The 21,681-nt window shown below is 40.0% G+C and overlaps 3 protein-coding genes across 5 annotated transcripts in view; 2 read left to right on the top strand and 1 right to left on the bottom strand.

The window, feature by feature from the left end:
* Nucleotides 1-1,339: 1,339 nt before the first annotated feature.
* On the bottom strand, nucleotides 1,340-19,491 carry GSKIP (GSK3B interacting protein). 2 transcript variants are annotated; one of them, XM_046647834.1, is made up of 4 exons: nucleotides 19,436-19,479; nucleotides 11,384-11,444; nucleotides 5,907-6,162; nucleotides 1,340-3,115 (listed from the first exon to the last, which is right to left on the bottom strand). In XM_046647834.1, the coding sequence occupies exons 3-4, from the start codon at nucleotides 6,159-6,161 to the stop codon at nucleotides 2,954-2,956; spliced, it is 417 nt and encodes a 138-aa protein (XP_046503790.1). In that variant the 5' UTR covers nucleotide 6,162; nucleotides 11,384-11,444; nucleotides 19,436-19,479; the 3' UTR covers nucleotides 1,340-2,953. The 2 variants fall into 2 exon arrangements, with proteins under 2 accessions (XP_046503790.1, XP_046503792.1); XM_046647836.1 differs by lacking the exon at nucleotides 11,384-11,444 and having other exon boundaries at nucleotides 19,436-19,491.
* On the top strand, nucleotides 8,314-19,923 carry LOC124230793 (basic proline-rich protein-like). The gene is made up of 2 exons (XM_046647180.1): nucleotides 8,314-8,374; nucleotides 19,265-19,923. Exons 1-2 carry the CDS (start codon nucleotides 8,314-8,316, stop codon nucleotides 19,921-19,923), a joined length of 720 nt encoding a protein of 239 aa, XP_046503136.1.
* The window catches only part of ATG2B (autophagy related 2B), a 72,050-nt gene continuing 69,967 nt past the window's right edge, over nucleotides 19,599-21,681 (top strand). The window contains exon 1 of one of the 2 annotated variants that reach the window (XM_046646922.1): nucleotides 19,599-20,220. In XM_046646922.1, coding sequence (XP_046502878.1) covers nucleotides 20,059-20,220 — 162 coding nt within the window. In that variant the 5' untranslated portion in view covers nucleotides 19,599-20,058. The remainder of the gene's footprint in view (nucleotides 20,221-21,681) is intronic. The other variant, XM_046646920.1, reaches the window with a different exon arrangement.

The following is a 21,681-nucleotide window of genomic DNA, read 5'->3' as shown; positions in this document are numbered from 1 at the left end:
TAATGACTGATTCTGGACCTGGAGGAAAGGTGGGAAGAGTGTCATTATGGGAAATGAGGTGTGCAGTCTTTTTCTTCATAATCATATTGTCTCTTCAAGGATCCTGGGAGCGGACACAACTCGGCACAGCTTGGTGCTTCTGCTAGAGAGAAACGCTCTTCAACTACCCGAAACCCCGTATCGGTTGCATTTCCCCTCCAATTAGCACATACAAGGTAATGTAGAAAATGTGAAAAAGTATAAAGAGAATGAAAATTACCTATCTTACTACCTAGTGATGACTACTATTACCATCGTAGAATATTTTATTTCATTTTTCCTTCTACTGCATATGATTATTTTTCAAAATAGATTATAGTTTTATATCCTTTTTTTCATGTAGCAATTTTTCCCTATTGTCATTTTTTTCATAATTTTTAATGGCTGCATATTTTTCCACCAAAAGGATTTCATAACTTAACCACTTTTTAGAGCCTTTCCAATTTTCCATTAGAGAAATGAACATCCTCGTAGTGTATCTTCTGCTCAATCATTTCCCTCTGCTAGACTGCTAGGATATTACCGGTACAGAAGCTGTAAGCTTTGTAAAGGCTTTGTTATCAAGGTTTTCCAGAAAGGTTTCACCATACTGTATGCTCCAGCAAAATGGAAGAGTGCCCCTCACTAAATCTTTATTGACATCGTTATATTTAAGAGAAATTATTAGATTATTAGGTGAAATGGCTCAACATAGCTACACTTATTTTCCTTCCTTGAATTACTGGTCAGGTTGAATATCTTTCAAGTGGTTACTGGACATCTGTATATTTTTCTGAGTTGTTTGATAATATTATTTACCCACTGTTCTCATTTTTTTCTCATTGATTTGTAAGAATTATTTAGAGTTTCTCTTTTCTTTTGGAAGTGAAATCAAAACAATTTATCTGGTTAAATTCTTTAAACAATCTAGATAAAATGAAGGTTTTCTTATCTAGTGGAGGTTTTATTTTTTTTTTTAAGATTTTATTTTTCCTTTTTCTCCCAAAGCCCCCTGGTACATAGTTGTGTATTTTTAGTTGTGGGTCCTTCTAGTTGTGGCATGTGGGACACTGCCTCAGCATGGCTTGAGAGTGCTGCCATGTCCGTGCCCAGGATTCGAACTGGCAAAACCCTGGGCCGCCGAAGTGGAGCAAGAGAACTTAACCACTCGGCCATGGGGCCGGCCCCTAGTGGAGGTTTTATAATCTGTGTAGTTTTATTAATGTTTTCTCTCTCTGTTCCTCTTTCATGGTAATAAAAAGAGCAAATCATTTCACATCAAAATCTAACAATATGGAATTCAAAAATGGAAACAGAAGCTTTTGGAATCAATCATTTATCACAAAATGAACAATTTCAATTTTTAAACATACAGTCACTTTTCTTCATACTTAACTCAAAATGAGTAAACAGAACTTTATTCAAACTTTACAAATATCCTTTACATTTAGCCTGAGATTAAGCATGAGAAAGTTCAACCTGAAGTTAGACTTCAGTGCCCAAACAGTTAAGCATCTGAAAATAAAGCTGCGAATGAACATGCATTTACCAAACGTAATTAAAGCATTCCAGTGAAGTCTGACAATGAGTAACGACCCGAACGGAACTTGAATTTGCTCTGGTCCACGTGATCTTCAGAGGCTAAAAGTACCTATTATTTAATAATGACTTTAAAAAGTCTGCAAATGACAAATTATGAAGGTGTGACCAGAGGCAGAATTTTCGATCAACATTTCTACAGCTGCCGCTTTAGACTACTTTTAAAAAAACAACTCCCCAATCTTTATTATTCAACATGTACTTGAAAACATGTAGCAGCAATGGTATAGTTTATTTTTATAAATATTAGTACCTGTAATAAAATATAAAATACAGAGTTTCTTTTTTTCAAATATTAAGTCTCTGAATGCTTCATTCATCCTTTGGTTTCAAACCCATACAATGCACTCACGTTCCGTTGCAGATTTAGCATTGAGACAGAGCACTGTACATCTGTCGGGGAAGGAGGGGCGCTGTGGGAATACCAAAGCACTACATTATAGAAAGTAAACGTTGAAGCAAAAATACTTTCTGTACATTATGTAAACAAACATTCATAAGAAGAATCAACACAGGCCAAAATATTGTTTTTCAGGAAATCAGAATCTTCTTTCTTTTAAATCACACACATTGACGATGCTATTTACTAAGAAAAAGAATGGAGCCTGTTCCTGTATTTGCTTATGTGCTTAAATATCTTGGAAACAAGTAATTATTACATTCATTTCCTAAAGGTTTGTCCTCTTAGTTGGCTGGCTGTTGCAAACGAGGAATACAGAACTATTTCAGTACCTGTTTCTCATTTAATACTAGCTAAGTAATACATAATTATTCATCTTTATTAGTCCATATTAGTAATATAAATAGAGTAAGTGAAGCACTGAACTTCAAAATTTGTGCAGGGGAAACTAGTCGATAGTTTGTTTCCAATAAGGCTAGTAGCAAAATAATTAACTCCAAAGTCAGTCCAAGCTAGTAGTAAACCCCTGATTTAGCAAGCTGAATCAAAGTTTGAAACTAGGTCATTTTAATTGCTATATTACTGTGCAAATCTAGAATTTCCCATGTAAAAGGGAGTGCTGGCAGCATCAAAGTCCCGTAATAACAGAATGAAATACTGATTAGGTTTTCAAATGCAGAGACACTACATGAAGATATCGGAATGTCTTAATGATGGTGTCACAGCAATAGCCTCAGGATTTCCTTAATGAATCAGAAACTAAAAAAGACAGTTCGTTAGTGAATCATGTTCTGAGTCAAAAGCCTAAATTTGAAGCAAGAAATGATAAAGACATAAAACCAAAGATGCATTTTCTACTATGACCATATGCAAGAATTTCAAGCTTTATGTCAACATTTTGAACCAGCACAGCCCCCTCTAAAAGGAAAAGCTTAGTCATGACTGTCCATCCGTTTTCAAAGCTTCCAGTCTTTGAAGAAGTGCGTTTCCAAATGCGTCCCGGTAGGCAGGGCTGAGCGTATCCAACAAGGAGTAGACTGTTTCATGGTAAGGAGTCTGTAAGTGATCATCCACCTGGTCAAAGGCATAACCTACCACCTACAAGAGAAAGGCAACTGTGAAGGACATAAGTACGTTCCATCTTGGCACAGAAAGCAAAAACCAAGTGTTTAAATGGGTCAGTCTCTAATGACACCATTCCTCAATCAATAGTTAGAATATGCCTATTTTTAATACAACCTTTAAAATATAAGCAATTTATAACATAGGAACACCACCAGCAAAATGCTCTCTATAATTTTTTCCCCCAAATTTAAAAAGTTACACAAAAACAGTATTTCAAATTCATAGTCTAAAACATGCTTCTATTTCATTCCACATACATTGTGGGTCTACCATATAAAGGCACTATAACGCATAATATATGCTTAGTCCATATTTTGATCATTATTTATTTGGTTTGGACTGTTTTTATATAGAATTCTAAGAATTGTTTATAGTTTTAATCCTGCTTTCTAATTGAAAGGTCACTTCCACATTACCAATACATTACTTACCCAACAGGGAAATGAATGCTCAGCTCTGAGAGAAAAGGGAAAGTTACTCTGTGTTTTTTTTCTTTCTTTAAACAAAGCTAAGGCTTTTTTCTACAATAAGATTATAAGATAAATCATGGTTCACCAACACAGTGCAGGGCAAAATCAATTTAGTTTTTGTTGACCTGACTAAAGCTTGTGAATTTCCTACATAAACCCTAAATTTTTATGACATCTGTTCAAGCCCTAGAAGATGCAAGTTTATGTTAGAAATAGAAGTGGAGTTGTTGTTGTTGTTGTTGTTGTTGTGTGTGTGTTTTTTGCTGAGGAAGATTTGCCCTGAGCTAACATCTGTGCCAATCTCCCTCTATTTTGTATGTGGGTCGCCGGCACAGCATGGCCGCTTTGATGAATGGTATAGATCCGCACCTGGGAACCAAACCTGGGCTGCCAAAGCGGAGTGTGCGGAACTTAACCACTAGGCCACAGGGCCAGCCCCCAACGTTGTTGTTTTTCATGAAAGGCAGACACAGACACCTAAGGAAGAAGAATCACACCTCTGCAGAACCCTGCTCTATCTCAGGACTTCCTGCCGTCTATCACAGTTCTACGTGCCCCTCTCTAGCCCTGTCGGCATGTCGTCTTCCTGGTGGCCAGGGATCACGTCTTATTCACGGTTTGATTTCCAATTCATGACACAGGACAATTGTTCAATAAATGTGAACTGAATCAGACTGAAAAAACAAATATTTGAATACCTACATGCCAGGTTTTATAATTGATCTAGATTTTTCTGCAAACTTTAGTCATATAATCATCTCCCAAATCCTTTAGTTTTTTTAAATCTCTAGGTTATAATAAAGAAGCAGGGACTCAGAGAGGGTGACTGACTCACCCAAGATCACTAAAATTCACATGTAAGAATTCTGACTCTGATCAGAACCCTTCCAGCCTCACCAGGGCGACCTTAGAACTAATCAATGTAAGACAGAATTAATTTCCTGGAGGTCATTTATCTCTACTTTCGATTTGCCTATTTCTATTTAAGATCCACTTCTATAGACTATAAGCTTTTAGTATGAATTTAGGGATTCAGGAAGAAGAGCATGAAGGTTAGTTAACTTAGGTACTACTCCCAACGCTAAGCAGCTATCTGTGTGGGAGTTGGGAAGGAACAGAGGGTAGTGAAGATGCTGGCCTTGCACTTTGCTTCAGGGTAAGTGATCGTCTATCAAGGAATATACAGAACACACGATTCATATACTTTTAAGAAATTCAATCTAGCGACATTAAGAGATGTTCACATACTTGTTTGACATCATATTATACAACATTCTTACTTGCTTAGATCTTGCCCTCTACCTCATGATACTGTGTAACTTTTGGGGAACTACTCTTAGCAGATATAGAAAGAGAAAACTCAGAGATCTCTGATCAAGACTGAACATTAACTAATTAGTAAAGTTAAAACTAAATTTTGGAGTTTCTAATGTCTACTCCTTTGTTCAGTAGGTCAAAAATTTTCATAATAGTAAGTTTTTTTTCCTTTTAAAAGAAAAGCTGCTATTAGCAGTGCTTTCTACTATTCTAAACTCACGGTTCTGGTCTGAAGGGTACAGAGAGGTCACGCTGCCTAGAAAAGCTCACAGGCAGTAAAGGACACTCTTGGAAATTTGGAGGTGGAGTATTCTTCTGTGACTTAATTCTGATCTAATGGCTAGAGGACAGTGGAATCAAGTTCTTGTTTTAGTAGAAAAGACATTTACAAGAGGTGAAAAAAGATCCTCTCAACACAACGACTGCAACTCATCCAATGCAGAGAACACATAATTTTGGTGGACGTGATTAAATCAAAATGACACTCTGCAAAAATCAAATGCTGTTCCTTTTTCAAAAGCTTTCAGGGCCAGTCTGGTGGTGTAGTGGTTAAATTCAAGTGCTGTGCTTTGGTGGCCTGGGGTTTGCTGGTTCAGATCCTGGGTGTGGACCTAGCACTGCTCATCAAGCCGTGTTGTGGTGGCATCCCACATACAAAATAGAGGAAGACTGCCACAGATGTTAGCTTAGTGACAATCTTCCTCAAGCAAAAAGGGGAAGACTGGCAACGGATGTTAGCTCAGGGAGAATCTGCTTCAGCAAAAAATTAAAAAAATAAAATCAATTTCCCCATGTTGACCCAAAGACTTTATAATTAATAAAAAATTCCTAGGAAAAAAGTTTTCCTTAAAAAACCCTGGAAGCTACTGAGTGCTGAGTTCTCATTTAACACCCTTTCCCTCCCCCTTTTCCCCATCCCTTTTTGATAAAGTGGTAAAGATATAAATCTTTTTTTTCTCTAAAAAGAAGTGACTTACCCTAAGCCCTGCTTCAGTGAGCTCCAGGCAGTATCTGTTCCTTTCTCTTGTTTCCACATTGATGTAGGCCACATCATCTGCACAGCGCAGGTTTTTTGAGACAAACATGTTGTTAACAGCAAAGAGAACATCGTTTACAACTGCCTCAGCTTCCAGCCTCATGTCTTTTATATCAGTTCCGTCAAAACCATTAAGCTCATTTTCTTCAGATTGGGACACACCATTCACCTCCATGGGATTACAGTCTGTTTGCATTCTGCAAAAAAGTAGATATAAAACTTGTTTATAGAAAGACATTCCAAATAATATTGTTTGATTAAAAGGAGCAATGCCTTACAACCCTGTTTAATAAAAAACATTAACTAGCTAACAACTTTTAGGGAAAATACTGCCTAAAGCCGTCTTCAGTAGATTTTCACAGCAAAATTACAGACACCTATAGATTTTCAAAAAAGGATCTCTGTTCTCCACTGCTCCCCAAAAGGTTAATTCCCATATTGATAAGAATTTAGAATATTAGTTTTCAGCTATTTCAAACAATTTCTCAGTAAAATCCTACTACATTACTTCTTTTTAAAAGTATATTTATTTTAGAAATATTTAGAAGTAGAATAGTTAGAATAAATAGAAATTATTAGAAAATCAGGAGAGATATTTAAAACTGGAATTGCTGAGTCAAAGTATTTGCTCATGTTAATTTTCAATAGATACTGCTGATTCACTCTTCAAAAAAAGGCTGTACTAACTCATACCCCACCAGTGGAACAGAAGGACTGTACTTTCTCACCACATTCTGTCCAATCCTTTTTAATCTTTGCCTATTTGAGAGGCAAACAATGATGTTTCATTGTTTGAAAATGTATTTCCTTGATTAAACAGTCTTTAGGATATTTACAGGATATTTTTAGTTCCAAGATCATGTAGCGGTAAAACATAGAAATAGAAATGAACTCAGGTCGTGTGAAATCAGAGGTCAAGCCTTTACCTACTACAGTACACTACCTCTCAAGAGTTCATTTTTACGACTTCTGGATTTGGGGTTTTCTTAAGAAGGCCTTCCTTACCTCATGGTTACATTTTTCAAATCCTCTCGATTGTCTTCTGAATTCTCATTCTCTATATCTACATTTAACTCTTTGGTCCATCTGGAATTTATTCTGTATAGCTTTATTTTCCAAATGGATAGCCTACTGTCCCAACACCATTTATTGAATAACTTATCTAGTGACCACTTTTTTGAACTGTCCCAAATATCATAATTTAAAAAATATTATTTCTTGTGCTAACTTGATCCAATATTACTGCCAGGCTGCTATGCAGTTCTAGCTTCTTTTCTGTGACTGGGGTAGCAGTGAATATTGTTAAAATTAGAAATATATGCATAAGAAAAGTTAATAAATGTGAGACTGCTTTGGAATGTAAAAAGGGCTTTTCAGAACAAGATATTACGCTTTCTCTTTACCTGCAGGCTTTAAAAGTAAGTTAAGATTTCATTTCTCTGATATGGACTAAGCATCCTCTATCTAGAATGTAGCAGGACTCAACTTTTTATGAACATTTATTCACACCATTTGTCTCTTACCTTACAAATTCCATCCATTTTTCTAAAATTACTAACTTGTGCCCTATTTGTGTGAGGCTCAAAATCCTCTAAGTTAGTGATTCTCAACCTTGGCCACTGAGCCCTCAGAGAAACTGAATGAGATCTCTGGGAGATTCTCCTGGGTAATTTTTCAGAGCTTCTGGGTGGTTCTACTGTATAGCCACTGCTCTAAATTAACAGCAAAAATCTTAAGGAGCTAGAGTTCCTACAGCTGTATGTCATTTGCACATAGTAAAAGTCAAAACTCCTTGCCAAAGGCAATTTATGATGAACTATGTAAAGCTATTTCAAAAAATTACATAGCAAATGTGCAAATATATTCCTCCAATGCTATTTCAACTAATTTGATATGTTTTAAGGGTCCTTTATCTTGTCTCCCACAGCAGCTTACAGAATTAGTCACTCACTACTAATGATACAAGTTAATAATAAATTTACCAATTATTGCTGGAGCAATTTGTCATATAACTGAAATCTAATATTGACCTAACAATCTATGAAAGGGAAAATACTTGATTTTCTAAAAGTTTCTTCTTTATTCTAAAAATAATCATTATACTCCTTAATATTATACTTGGTTTTATGTATAAGAAGTGAGCCCATTCTGTTTTTTTACGGTCAGTTTTGAAGATTTTGAAATGTGTCTACTGTAAATTTCTTACTATCATGAATACCAAACATCTTTATTTTCCTCAAGTAATCAAGTACCTCAATTATGCATGTCAGAAATAATAATCGTTACATGAAAAAAGATGTCTACCTGAGAAAGTCTGATGTAAAGCAAGAGTCTAATTCATTGCAATTATGACCTTAATGGTGGAGAAAGATGAAGCATCTAATACTAGCATGGAAGAAATCCTCACAGGTCAGTAAAGTACGTCATCAAATTGTTGTGTAATAATTAGCACCAAGGGGCAAAAAAGAGGAAGACACCTTTCCTAAAACTGTGAACTGTTAGAAGATTTTTTTCTGAAATGTCTTTGGATGATACATAACATAGCAGACACATTCAGAACTTTTGATGATACATACAAATGAAAATGACAGATTTTATTATTGAATCACTACACAAGTTAACATTTTAAGCTAGCATCCTGAGTGAGGAGCTAGCCAAAATGAAAAGCAGTGATTAATCTAGCTCTTCAATAGCTTTATAGAAGAGGTTTAAAAAAATGGAACCCTGGGGGCCAGCCTGGTGGCGTAGTGGTTAAGTTCATGTGCTCTGCTTTGGCGGCCCGGGGTTCACAGGTTTGGATCCCAGGCATGGGCCTAGCACCGCTTGTCAAGCCATGCTGTGGTGGCATCTCACATAAAATAGAGGAAGACTCGCACAGATGTTAGCTCAGCAACAACCTTCCTCAAGCAAAAAGAGGAAGACTGGCAACAGATGTTAGCTCAGGGCCGAGCTTCCTCACACACACACAAAAGGAACCCTGATATTTTTGTGCCTGTCATATAGAAAGTGTCTAACAAAAGCTTTGTAGAATTTGAATATTAATACGTGTCTGTATTAGTTTCCTACTGCTGCTGTAACAAATTACCACAAATTTAGTGGCTTAAAACAACACAAATTACTTTCTTCCAATTCTAGAGGTGAGAAATCTAAAATGACGATGTCAGCAGGGCTGCATTCCTTCTGGAGGTTTCAGGGGAGAATTTGTTTCCTTGCCTTTTCTAGCTTCTAGAGGCCACCTGCCTTCCCTGGCTCATGGTCCCTTCCTCCACCTTCCAAGCACACCACTCCAACCTCTGGTTCTGTGGGCACATCTCCTTCTTCTGACTCTTGACACGTGCACTTCTTTTATAAGGACCCTTCTGATGACACTGGACCCAAACGGACAATCCAGGATTACTTCCCTAATCAAGGTCCTTAATCAAACCTGCAAAGTTCCCTTTGTCGTGTAAGGTAACATATTTACAGTTTCTGGGGATTAGGATATAGACATCTTTGGGGGGACATTATTCTGTCTGCTGCAGTGTCCATCCACATCCTATCATCAGGAAAAGGGTATGAGGGTGGTCAAGGAGACTTCATTCTCTGCTCTTCCTTTTGGAAGTCATAATTTACTTAACGTATCAGATGGGCGATGTAAACAGGTAGTTTGCATGGTTCTTTTAAAAGGAGGCCCAGAGTACTTGTCAATTTCACAGCCTTCCTTGGAAAGATTCCTTAATTACAGGTTTCATGCTTTGTACTCTGTAACTCCAACACCATGATCACAGCAAAATGTGCCAGGGATGGTTGTTTCAATTAAAGGCACCATCTTGAGGCTGGCAAAGGGTTTATGAATCATCCTGAATCAAGAGCTCTGCCCAAATACTTGATTCTGGATGGTGACTGGCCTCTCCAATCAGATCCTCTCTTGAGGAGTTTGAACACAGAGCCAAAAAACACGAAGTCAGTTGGTGATGACAGGAGCTACAAAAGCAGAGCAGGGAGCAACTGGGTGGCCTTAGCAATGGGGCACTAGACAAGTCGTTTCTACATCGTTGATGTAGATGCATTCCAATAACTAAAAATATCTTGAGCAGACATCTCATTATATGTATATTTATTTACATATATTCTACAATTAAAATATTAAAAACATAAATATGAATTTAAACAGGAGATGGTAAAACATGAAATATAAACTTATTTTCTTCTTACTTCTGAATGGATTATCTTGTGTACCTGACTGTGGAGGCCTGCACCATTGAGGACAAGGAAATACAAGCCCATTTCGGAGAAGGGACAACTACTAGAATTACTATTGAGACATCAGAACTGCTGTCAGGTTACCAGAAGGGCTTACTCATCAATGTGAATCCTGTAAAAACCCTTGGTTTCCCTTTCTTTTTTTTTTTTTTTAAGGTATGACTTTTGGTGAGGAAGATTGGCCTTGAGCTAACATGTGTTGCCAATCTTCCTGTCTTTTTTCTCCCCAAAGCCCCAGTACATAGTTGTGTATCCTAGTTGTAAGTCCTTCTAGTTCTTTTCTGTGGGATGCTGCCACAGCACGGCTTGATGAGTGATGTGTAGGTCCACGCCTAGGATCCGAATTGGCGAACCCTGGCCTGCATAAGGGGAGTGCGTGAACTTAACCACTCGGCCACCATGGGGTCAGCCCTGTTGGTTTCCCCTTGTTGTAGTTGTATAAGCTGTAGGCAAAATAACTTATCATTATATAAGAAATTCTAGACCAAGAGAACTTTCTGTGATGGCAGAAGTGTTCTATATCTGTGCTGTCCAATACAGTAAGTAGTAGCCACATGTAGCTATTAAGCACTTGAAGTTTGGCTAGAGTCACTGAGGAACCACATTTCAAATTTCACTTAATTTTCACTCATTTAAACGTAAATTGCTAGTAGCTACTGTATCACAAACCACAGGTCTAGATGTTGTGAATATTTTTGAATAATGAAAATCAACTAATTTTATATTATGGTTGAAAAGTCGATAGATGTAAAGGTACTGAATTAAACATTGTATATATGAGTAGGAAGATTTGGAAATACACGTTAGAAAATCTAGTTTGAATCTTAGCTACTCTCTGCACGGGAATTACCCATCAATGTTTCAAATGGTAAAAACTAACGAATTACCTCTTATATTTTTCAATCTTGTCAATTTAGACTCTAAGTTTATTAATCAAGTATCATAATCCACTGTGCATCTATATATCCAGCATTTTTCTAAGTATCAGAATACTAATTAAAGATGTCTACTGGTAGCTCACAGCCTAATTTGGGAGATAAGACAGGCACATGAAATATGCACACAAATATTAACGCCATACACACACATCATAATTATAACCTAAGAAATGTACTTAATTCTAAGTGGCAGATAATTACAGAAAAGAATGATGTTTTGGTCCTACTACAAACTTACCACTAAACTTGTATGAACTTGGGCTGGCCATGTAACCTCACTAGGCTCATGGTTTTCTCATCTATAATATAAAGGGAAAAGACAGTAAATTCTTTACTGTTCTTGAAGAGTGCTGACATAATTGTTAATTATGATGGGGCTTGACTCATGGAACAGGCCAGTCAAAATTGGTCTTGAATGAGCACAGATGAGGAGTTATGGATAAGCAGAAAGGACTTGAGAGTTGTGAAGGATTCTTCAAGGGGAACAATGCATAAGCAAGAGTCTGCAGAGGGCGTGGCAGGAATTGTAAGGAGACTAGCCTAGCTAAGCTAATACAAGAAAAACATTAAGGGATTAATAGATAGGGATGGCCCAATCTGACACGATGCTGATACCCAGACAGGGGAATTTCATTTTGATTTTTGGCAGGCTGTTTTAAGCTCTTGCAAATGGGAATAGCAATGTCTTTATATTTAAAGTGAGTTTCTTGTGGGCGATATATAGTTTGGTCCTGCCTTTTTATCCAATTTGGCGCTCTCAACCTTTTAATTGGGATGTTTAGATCATTTAATATGGTAACTGTGATTGATTAATATGGTTACTGTTGATCTTGCCGTTTGTTTTCTATTTGTCCCATCTGTACTTTATTCCCTCTTCCTTATTTTTCTGCCTACTTTTGGACCAACAACTTTTTAGGATTCTATTTTACATCCTTTGGTGGATTATTTTAACTCTTTGTTGTGTGTTTTTGGCGGTTGCTTTAAGAGTTTATAGTATGCATCTTTAATGTATCACACTCTACCTTAAAGTGCTATTACACCAGTTCATGTGTAGAACCTTACAGGAGTATACTATATAGTCTTTGTGCTCTTTTTGTTACACATTTTACTTCTACATATGTTAGAAAATTCATTAATACATGTCAGTTTTGCTTTAAAGTCAATTATTTTTTCAAAGAGATTTAGGTAATAATAAAAAATATTTTATATTTAACATATATTTAACATTTCTGGTGGTCCTCATTCCTTTGTCTTTATCTACATCTGTATCATGATCTGTATAATCTTCCTTCTGCCTGATGGCTTTCCTTTAACATTTCCTGTAGCACAAGTCTGCTGTTGTTGAATTCTTTCAGCTTTTGTGTATCTGAACAAGCCTTCCTTTCATCTTCATTTGTGAAAGATATTTTGGCTGGGTACAGAATCCTAGTTTGACAGTTGTTTTATCTTTCGAGACTTTAAAGATGTTTCTCTACTATTGTTTGCTTGCGTTATTTCCCATGAGAAATATGATGCATCATTATCTTCGTTCCTCTTGGTGTAGTTTTCTTTGTGTTTCTTTTGTCTGGCTCATTAGGCCTCTTGCATCTATGGGTTTATAGTTTTTAACAAATTTCAAAAATTTTTGGCCATTATTTCTTCATTTATCTCTCTCTCCTCTCGTTGGGGACTCGAATTTCATGAATATTAGTCCAAGTGAAGTTGTCCTACTCCTCACTGCTTTGTTCATTTTTTCATTCTTTTTGTGTTTCACTTCGAATAGTTTCTATTGCTATGTCTTCAGCTTCACTCATCTTTTCTTCTGTGGTTTCTAATCTCTTCTACTTGGGTCTTTTTTTTTTAAACATATTTTCCATGTCGCTACTTAATCTGCTCAATCTTTTCTCTAGTTTTTGAACACATGAAATAGTTATGTGTTTTAATGTCCTTGTCTACTAATTTCATTGTGTTATTTCTGGGTTAGTTTCAATTGATAGATTTTTCTCCTCATTATAGCTTGTATACTGCTGGTTTGCATGCCTGGTAATTTTTTTTTTTTTTTTGGTGAGGAAGATTCACCCTGAGCTAACATCTGTGCCAATCTTTCCTCTATTTTGTGTGTAGGACACCTCCACAGCATGGCTGAGGACTGGAGTAGGTCCATGCCTGGGATCTGAAGCTGCAAACCTGGGCCACCGAAGCACAGCACGTGGAACTTGAACCACTCGGCCATGGGGCCAGCTCCCATGCCTGGTAATTTCTGATTGGATGCCAGTGTGAGTTTTACCTTATATGGTGCTGGATATTTTCATATGCCTCTAAATATTATTGAGCATTGTTCTGGGATGTAGGTATCTAGAAACCGCTTGATTCTTTTGGCTCTTGCTTTAGACTTAAGGCTGTATCAAGGCTGCATTTAGTCTCTGGTTAATTTTGCCCCACTACAAAGGCAAAAGCTTTCTGAGCGCTCTACCCAATGTCTTTAGAATTATGAAGTTTTCCATTCTGGGTGATAGGAACAGGAACTATCCCTCATCGTTTGAGCTCTGAAAACTCCTCTAATTCTTTTTTTCCCTCTAATTCTTTTAGATTGTTCTTTTTCCAGCCCTGGGCAACTTCCTCATCCCTGTGTGTTGCTCAGTACTCAGCTGCAGGCTGGAGGGGGACCCTCTGCTATCTCCACAACTCTCACTCTGTGTGAAGCTCTCTACTTCCCAGTACTCTGTTCTAATTGCCTATCCTCTCCTAGCTTCATATCCTCAATTCACGGAGACTGCTGGGTTCCACCTGGGTTCTCCTCCTAGTGCCACTCCTGGAAATTCTCTTCAGGCAATAAACGGGGCAACAGGCTTACATCATTTCTATCTTGCCACTCGGGGATCACTGTCTTCCACTGCCTAATGTCCAAAGTCTTAAAAACCATTGTTTTATATATTTTTGCCCACTTTTTGCTGTTTCAGGTAGAAGGGTAATCTGGTCCCTGTTACTCTATCTTAGCCAGAAGTGGAAATCCCATTAGCCAGTTTTGACCTAACTTTGCCATTTTATTACACTAGTTTTCCTTTCATTGATTTTGGTCTCTCTTATACTACTTTGAATCAACTTTACCGTCTTGCTGGTTCCTTCACTAATGAGTTACATACATTTTTGACACATGCCTACTATATGTTTGTGTAAGACCCATGTTTCTAACTTTAAGAAAATTGTACGTTGACACTACTTTCAGACTTTTAATCCTTCAAAATTCAGCACAGACACATCTATTTCAGGATTCTGTACCTGATCTCAAGACAGTTAATCACTATCCTCCTTCCTTAGTAGAACCTCTGCATTGGTACCGCTGTACTTATACCTCATTGCAAATGGGGGCCTGTGATGTCTCTATCACCAGCACAGCGTCTGGCATAAAGCGAGTCTTCACTGAATATTTTCTGACAGAATAAACCAAAGAAAAAATTCTAACTCTCTGCTTCTCAAGCTATGCAGTATTCAGCCCTGTGACAAGAGGCATACAAAGCCACAAGGATAAACATATTAGACATCCCGGAAAATACACATCACTGTTATAGTAACAATATTATGGAGTATGATGCAAAATTGCCTAGAATTTTAAAGCAAATGGAAGTCTCAAGCCATGTCCTCTTTAGGTTATGCCCCCACACGCTTAGGGTTTCCTTTGCCTATTTGAGTGGAAAGTAAGAGAAATACTGCTCTAACCCAAGAAATTAACTCAAAAAGCTGGAAATTCCAGGCCTTGGGTTGGGGGTATAAAGTTAACAGGTAGAGGTGGGAACTGGCAGAAAGTTAGTACTGAGATCTTCTCTAAGTTTTTATAGCTCTTCTCACTTCAGTTATGTTGTTCTTTGTTAAAAGTCAAGGTGATTATTGATAGCTCTGAATCCATCCACTGGTATGATTTCTGGGCTGTGTTAGCATTTTTGGAGGATTCATGAAACTGGTTATCAAGATATTGATTACTAAGTCCTTTATTCTCTACTTTTTATTTATTTATTTTTTTTGAGGAAGATTAGCCCTGAGCTAACATCTTCTGCCAATCCTCCTCTTTTTGCTGAGGAAGGCTGGCCCTGAGCTAATATCTGTGCCCATCTTCCTCTACTTTATATGTGGGACGCCTGCCACAGCATGGCTTGACAAGTGGTGCCATGTCTGCACCCGGGATGCGCACCGGCGAACCCTGGGCCACTGAAGCAGAACGTGCGAACTTAATGGCTGTGCCACCAGGCCAGCCCCAACTTTTTAATTTTTTATATTCTAAATTTTTTATGGCAAAAAGAAAATGTATTATATTTGCAATAAGACAAAAAAGTTTAAAAAAACGTGATATGTTGGAAAGTACAAGGTGTAGGAAGCAGAAACATTTTCTCCTTAGAGAAGCCAGGCTATTAAGATAGTTAAAGTAACTGGTAGCTTCACTTTCAACTGAAATGAGAAGTTTGGATTTATCTGCATTTCAAACAACTGTTTTGAAAGTAAAGATGAGTAACGTTAATTAATTATAATTAGCAACATTTAGAATTTAGCAAAGCTAAAGCTAGTTTATTCTTTATTTTCTGTAACATAACATTTAATCTGTTTTCAATAGCTCTAAGACTTTTGAAATAAAAAATTTCAAATCAGAATCATTTGTAGTATTACAAATATAAAGTATTTGTAATGTAAATAAAAATGACTTATTTTTCCATTTGTACCCCATTCATAAAATTACTCTGGACCCCACGTCCAAAGACAGACACCCATACACACAGCCTAGTAATAACAGATCAAGCCAAGAGAATTGTATTGTGCTTTTGTTGCTTAAGGAGGGAGCTGAGTATGAAGAACTATATAGTGCTAATTTGAGAAGTCTTTAAACTGTAAATGAGCAGCAACACTATAACCCTGTAAACTTTTCCTTCAAAACCAGAAATTGTAAATGAGATTCTAAGAAAAGACTCTCAAAGATTGAAAGCGTAAAAAAAAGTCCAGGAATTCGTTTTTCATTTCTCTATAATTTTCTAGGATATATCTGGAGGATTTGGAACTATATTTAATATAAAGTACATTCTAACCAACATAAAACAAATCAATATCAAAAGAGATAGAAAACCTCTTTGCTTTCCATTTAAACTCTAAATTGGCTCTCTACCAGGCTCTGAGCAATGTTCTGTAGCCAGCACCTTCAAAAACTGGAACACCTTACAGCTGCTGTTAGTTACTCCGGTAAGTTGTATCACCTCCTATGAAGTTTCCAAAAATGACTCCTTATAACATTATATATATATAATTTAGGAACCAGCTCTTATTCTGTTGGTAGAATTTTTGGGCTGTGTTAGTGTTTTTGGGGGGATTCATGAAACTGGTTATCAAAATATTGATTACTAGGTCCTTTATTCTCTACTTCTTAATTTCTTAGACTCTGTTTTGTGCCATCACAAATTTACAGCATCAAAGAGCTGGAAAAGACTGCAGAGGTCAGCTTTGGCCTTGATGACCAAAGAATGGGCGTAGGAGGATGGCCATACATACAGCCTGACAAAAGAACAGAGCCAGAAAGATTTCAAGAGCAGTACACAGATTTCAAAATTTTCACTTCAAAAGAAAGTTTGACTTTTCAGTTGACGTTACAACAGTCAGCTGAGGGCTAGAAAGCAGTATCTTAATCAGTTACTTTATTTGTATCATACCCCACGGTCTGGAAATTCCTCTCAACATGAACAAGGAGTGATCAGTATGGCTTAGCATGGTGCTGGGCACATGGTAAACTCAAGAAATATTATCTGTTAATTATTATTCACTAAAAATAAAGTGTTTAAAAATATCTTTAAGGGAGAAAAGAGCTGACCCTGAAACTCAAGCTGTTTGACTCAAAGTTTGGTGTCTTTACATTATGTAAGGTGGCTGCGGCTGCTGCCCTCTCACTCTGAGAGCTGTGCGCCCCGGGAGCCCTAACTTCATATTCCTGTTGCCTCAGGTGCAAGTCTTAAAAAAAGGCCAACAACATCTCATTGGCTTCTATTTCACATGTTAACATGGGTTTCTTTGAAGGATGACCCATTCAGCCTCTAGTATGTAGCGTGTAACCTGTCACTTCAAATCCTTTTATAAAATTCTTAAAAAGCTGACAGTGTTTGATTGGAAATTATCTTCATCTTCCTCACTTAATTAAGGCTAGGTGTTAACATTTTGTGATAATACTCTGTCTTTGATAAAACACAAAAATAGTACTGTGGTTTAGGATGAGTTTGTACCCTATTTAAGCTAAAGAAATAATGATGACAGGTCCTAAAACTTAACATATATGCTGAATTTCTCCTAGAAAGCATAAAACATACGAGGCAACACACTTAACACTTTGAATGTTTGTTATAAAATGTTCCAATTTTTATTTTCCCTTTCTGATATTTGAAATCTCAAGCATTCCATGGACAGCCTGAATGTCATTCTATATTCCAAAGGAAATCACTTATTTAACAGTTAGATTTGCAGGAAATTGATTGTCCTCATTTACCAAAAGTCCAGTTCAAACCTCCCAAGGCCTTTTGTAATACTCTGCGAAATGACTTAGGGCAGATTTTGTCACTCCTCTCCTCAAGCCCATTCACCCTAGGTAAAGGCTAAAGTCCTCATAATGGCCTACAGGCCCTATATGACTTGACAACCCCCTTAGCCCCTAATTATACGCCTCTTTCCTTTACTCCCTCCTGATGTTCCTTGAACTCACCAAGCATGCAAAGCTTTGCACTTGCTGTTCCCCTGCCTGGAACACAATTCTTCCAGGTATTCACGTGCCTTGCTCCCCACCTTTCTCCAAGTCTCACTAAAATGTCACCTTATTAAAGAAGAGAGATCTTTCCTTACCCCTCTATATGAAAGTGGCAAATCTCTCCCCTCTCCTGTCCCTTTATATTGCTTTATTTTTTCCTATGGCATCTAACACCACAAGGTATATGATTTATTGGATTATTGTTTGTTTTCCCTCCCTTCAATAAAATATAAGCTCCATGAGGGCAGGGACTTCTTCTGTTCACTGCTGTATCCCCACACCTAGAACAGCCCCTGATACATGCAGGCAATCAATAAATATTTATTGAATAAAGGAATAGACTTATCACACTAGAATATAAGCTCCTTGAAGGTTCTACCTGATTCTTTACGTTTTCACATCACTACCTGCAAAAACCTTTATTTAATGGATCCTTAACAAATATTTTTGAATGAATGAAGAGCAAGGGAACTGAAGTTACCCAGAACGCCCAGGACAAGTCTACAAAGAATGAGGGGCACCAACAATCCAAGCAACTACATACACTAGAGAGCACAGTGGTTCTAAAATGAAAAAGTGGTTGTGGAAAGGGGAACCAGAGCTTTCTCTATCTGTCAACATTTCTGCGCTGTGTTAGCATTTCTAAGGCATTGATGAAAGTTATCAACATATTAATAAAATCTCCTTAAAAAGGTCGTCTTAACTTACTATCAAATTAAACTCTATGTATCAGGACTCTAGGTTCGTTCCCTACTCTTATCCTTTAAGCTTCGTAATAATCCTCAGAGACAAGATATTGATACGCTCACACTTGGCAAAGACTCAGAGAGGGCAGGGGCCGGTTCAAGGTGGCTCGGCTAATAAATGCCAGCGTCAGGATTCTAACCCAGGACATAAGACTTCCAGGTCACTGAACATTAGCACGCCGGTCTCTCCGGGTTGACTAAGTTACGAGCCAGCTCCGCCCCTGCAGGAGTTGTCTCCAAAAAGACAGAAACACGATTGCGCAGATGCCCAGAACAGCACAAATACTTCGCCCAGGTTTCTCAGGGGTCGGAAGGCTTTGACATTGATCAGAGAAAGCAGTTCTGCCCACAAACACCTCGAAAACTCAAGTTTCCTGGTCTTGGTGCAGCACACCCAGAAGAAAGAAAGCGCTCTGTAAACTGAAAGCCGCTAGACAAACAGTAACGAAACGAAGCTTCGGAGACAATACTTGAAGCAGGGGGGGGGACGAATAACTTGCTGACAATGGGCACCGGTCAATACTCGGCGGGGCGGGCGGGGGTGCTCCAGAGCGGCTGCAGCCCTCCCCATGGTGCCCGCGGCGCTCCGAGGGCCCGTTTCCGGGATCCAGGTCTAAGGTCTGACCCGCAGGGCCCAGGCCGGACCCGCCCCCAGACCCATCTCAACCGGGAGACAGAGCCCCATCTGCTGTGGACCCTGACGGCGTGGCCCGCTGCGCCGCGTCCCGCTCGGAGGGCCCCTGGCCAAGCCCCGACCCCTCCCAGTGGCAGCCCGCCCGCAGTCAGCCCCGCGGCCGCTCACCTACGCGCAACCCGCGTCCTCCTCTTCCTCCTTCCCGAGGCGTCTGCAGCCGCCCGGCGCCGCCCCCTCCCCTTCCCGCCTTCGCCCCGCCCCCTCGGAGCCGGAACTGCTCCCTTCGGGCCCTTCTCCCCGCCCCCTTCGGCCCCCAGTGTGGCGTCACTTCCGCCAGCGCCGGGCCGCGCGCTGAGAGTCCGCGTCTCGCGAACGCGCCGGGAGCGTCCTCAGACCCAGGAGCGCGCCCCGCGGATGACAACAAATTCGTCGCGCCGCTGCGGTGTTGTCCGCCTCAGCCCCTGCCGCCTCCCGGCGCGCTGTCTTGCCCCCTTGCCCTGTGCCGACTAGGATCCCCGCGGAAGCCCCCGGGTCTGGGGCGACGGGAGCTCCTCTGTCTTGTCCCCGCCAGGCCCAGCGCGAGCGGAGCCAGCGATGGGGTCGCCCTGAGGGACGCCTGGCGCCGTGAGGGCATGGAGGGGCCACCGCGGGCTTAGGCCCCGCCGCCGCGGCCTGGGGACGCCGGCCGGGACCCTAGGCCCCGCCGCCGCGGCCTGCAGCCAGAGCCTGGGCCCCGAGGCCCGAGCCGCCGCCGCCCGCAGCCCCCGCCGGCCCAGCTGCCAGCCCTCATCATGCCTTGGCCATTTTCCGAGTCCATCAAGAAGAGGGCCTGTCGCTACCTCCTGCAGAGGTACCTGGGCCACTTCCTGCAGGAGAAGCTGAGCCTGGAGCAGCTCAGCCTGGACCTGTACCAGGGCACCGGGTCCCTCGCCCAGGTTCCCTTGGACAAATGGGTAAGAGCTGCCGGCGGCCGGCCGGGCGGGACTCGCTCTTCTCCTTGGGGCGCTTTGAACTAGCGTCATCCAAGGTTGGTGACGTTCAGACCCTCCCCGGCAATTGTTTGGATCCAAGCGTGGCAGGGCTCAGAGAAATATGTTCAAGTCTTGTTGAGTCTGTTTCTAGGGAGTTTGCGCCCCCAAATCACGTGCTCCAGAAACTTAGAGGTAGTGAATCTGCAGTATAGGAATCCGTTGAGTCTGTGGTTTGGGGTCTGTGAAGCTGGCTGAAAGGGGTCCATCGGAGGAGGGGACCAGCGCTGCCCTTTGGGGTAGGAGGGGTCTCGGGGTTCTGTGGCATACAAACCCTATTTCATGAGATGACACCCCGGAAAGATTAAGGATGAGGAGGACCTTTGCGGATGTCAGAATCCTTAGTTCTTCCTTTATTTTGGGTTGGCTGCTTGCACACCGCGGTCTCGGGACAGCGTTTGCCACCTGGAAGAAAGTTAGGTGCTGGCCTCCTCTGCAGGTCTGCCCGCTTTTGCTTCATCATATATTTACAAAGCCAGCCTGTGAATGGTTGTGTGGCCCCATTAGTGCCTGTTGGCTTCACGTGACAGGTCGTAAACGCAGGTGTTGCGAAAGCGCCGAAGCTGCAATTTTCAGACATTTTAAAACCTGTTTTCTATTTGTCATCCAGAGGCTGCGGGTTGACTCACTGTGTCTTACAGGTGCTTCATGTGTATTTCCACTCACCGTATACGGTTGTACCTGCATGTGTATGTTCAATGCATAGTATTTTACTCAAGTGTATTCAGCCTTGAGTTTGAGAAGAATGGAGTGGCTTTGTTGATTGCGCTGGAGCTGGCTGCTTACAGTTTGTCTTGGTTGTACCATTCTAGAGTTTTGCCATCCTAAAAGCATGCCTACACAGTTTACATTTAGGAATTCATAAACATAGGCCACTTTCCTCTGATAGTTGTGCCAAACAAAAGGAAACCTTTTTTTTCCTCCTGATTTAAGGAAGAAGCTTGTGGGTTTTTCTTTTATGCAAAAGTATTTATTTTTATTTTTATTTATTTTATTTTTTGAGGAAGGTTAGCCCTGAGCTAACATTTGTGCCCCTCTTCCTCTACTTTATATGTGGGACGCCTACCGAAGCACGGCTTGCCAGGCAGTGTCATGTCCACACCTGGGGATCCAGGCCAGCAAACCCCAGGCCGCCGAAGCAGAATGTGCGAACTTAACCGCTGCGCCACTGGGCTGGCCCCCATGCAAAAGTATTTTTAACAGGGTAGTGACTTCCTTAGCCATAGAACCCTGAAAAACTCAAATTATGGTAACACCTTGTTATGACCCTTAACTGGTACTAATAGGAATAAGCATATATTCTCATCAGTAAGGAGATGACGTAAACTAGGGAGGGTACGCAGGATAGTGGAAAGAGCCCTGGTTGGAATAACAGAAAGACCTAGT

This window comes from Equus quagga, chromosome 20 (genome assembly GCF_021613505.1).
Source record: "Equus quagga isolate Etosha38 chromosome 20, UCLA_HA_Equagga_1.0, whole genome shotgun sequence".
In the NCBI taxonomy this organism is placed as follows: domain Eukaryota; kingdom Metazoa; phylum Chordata; class Mammalia; order Perissodactyla; family Equidae; genus Equus; species Equus quagga.
The sequence above is the reverse complement of the archived record's forward strand: the minus strand, read 5'-3'. Positions and strand labels throughout refer to the sequence as shown.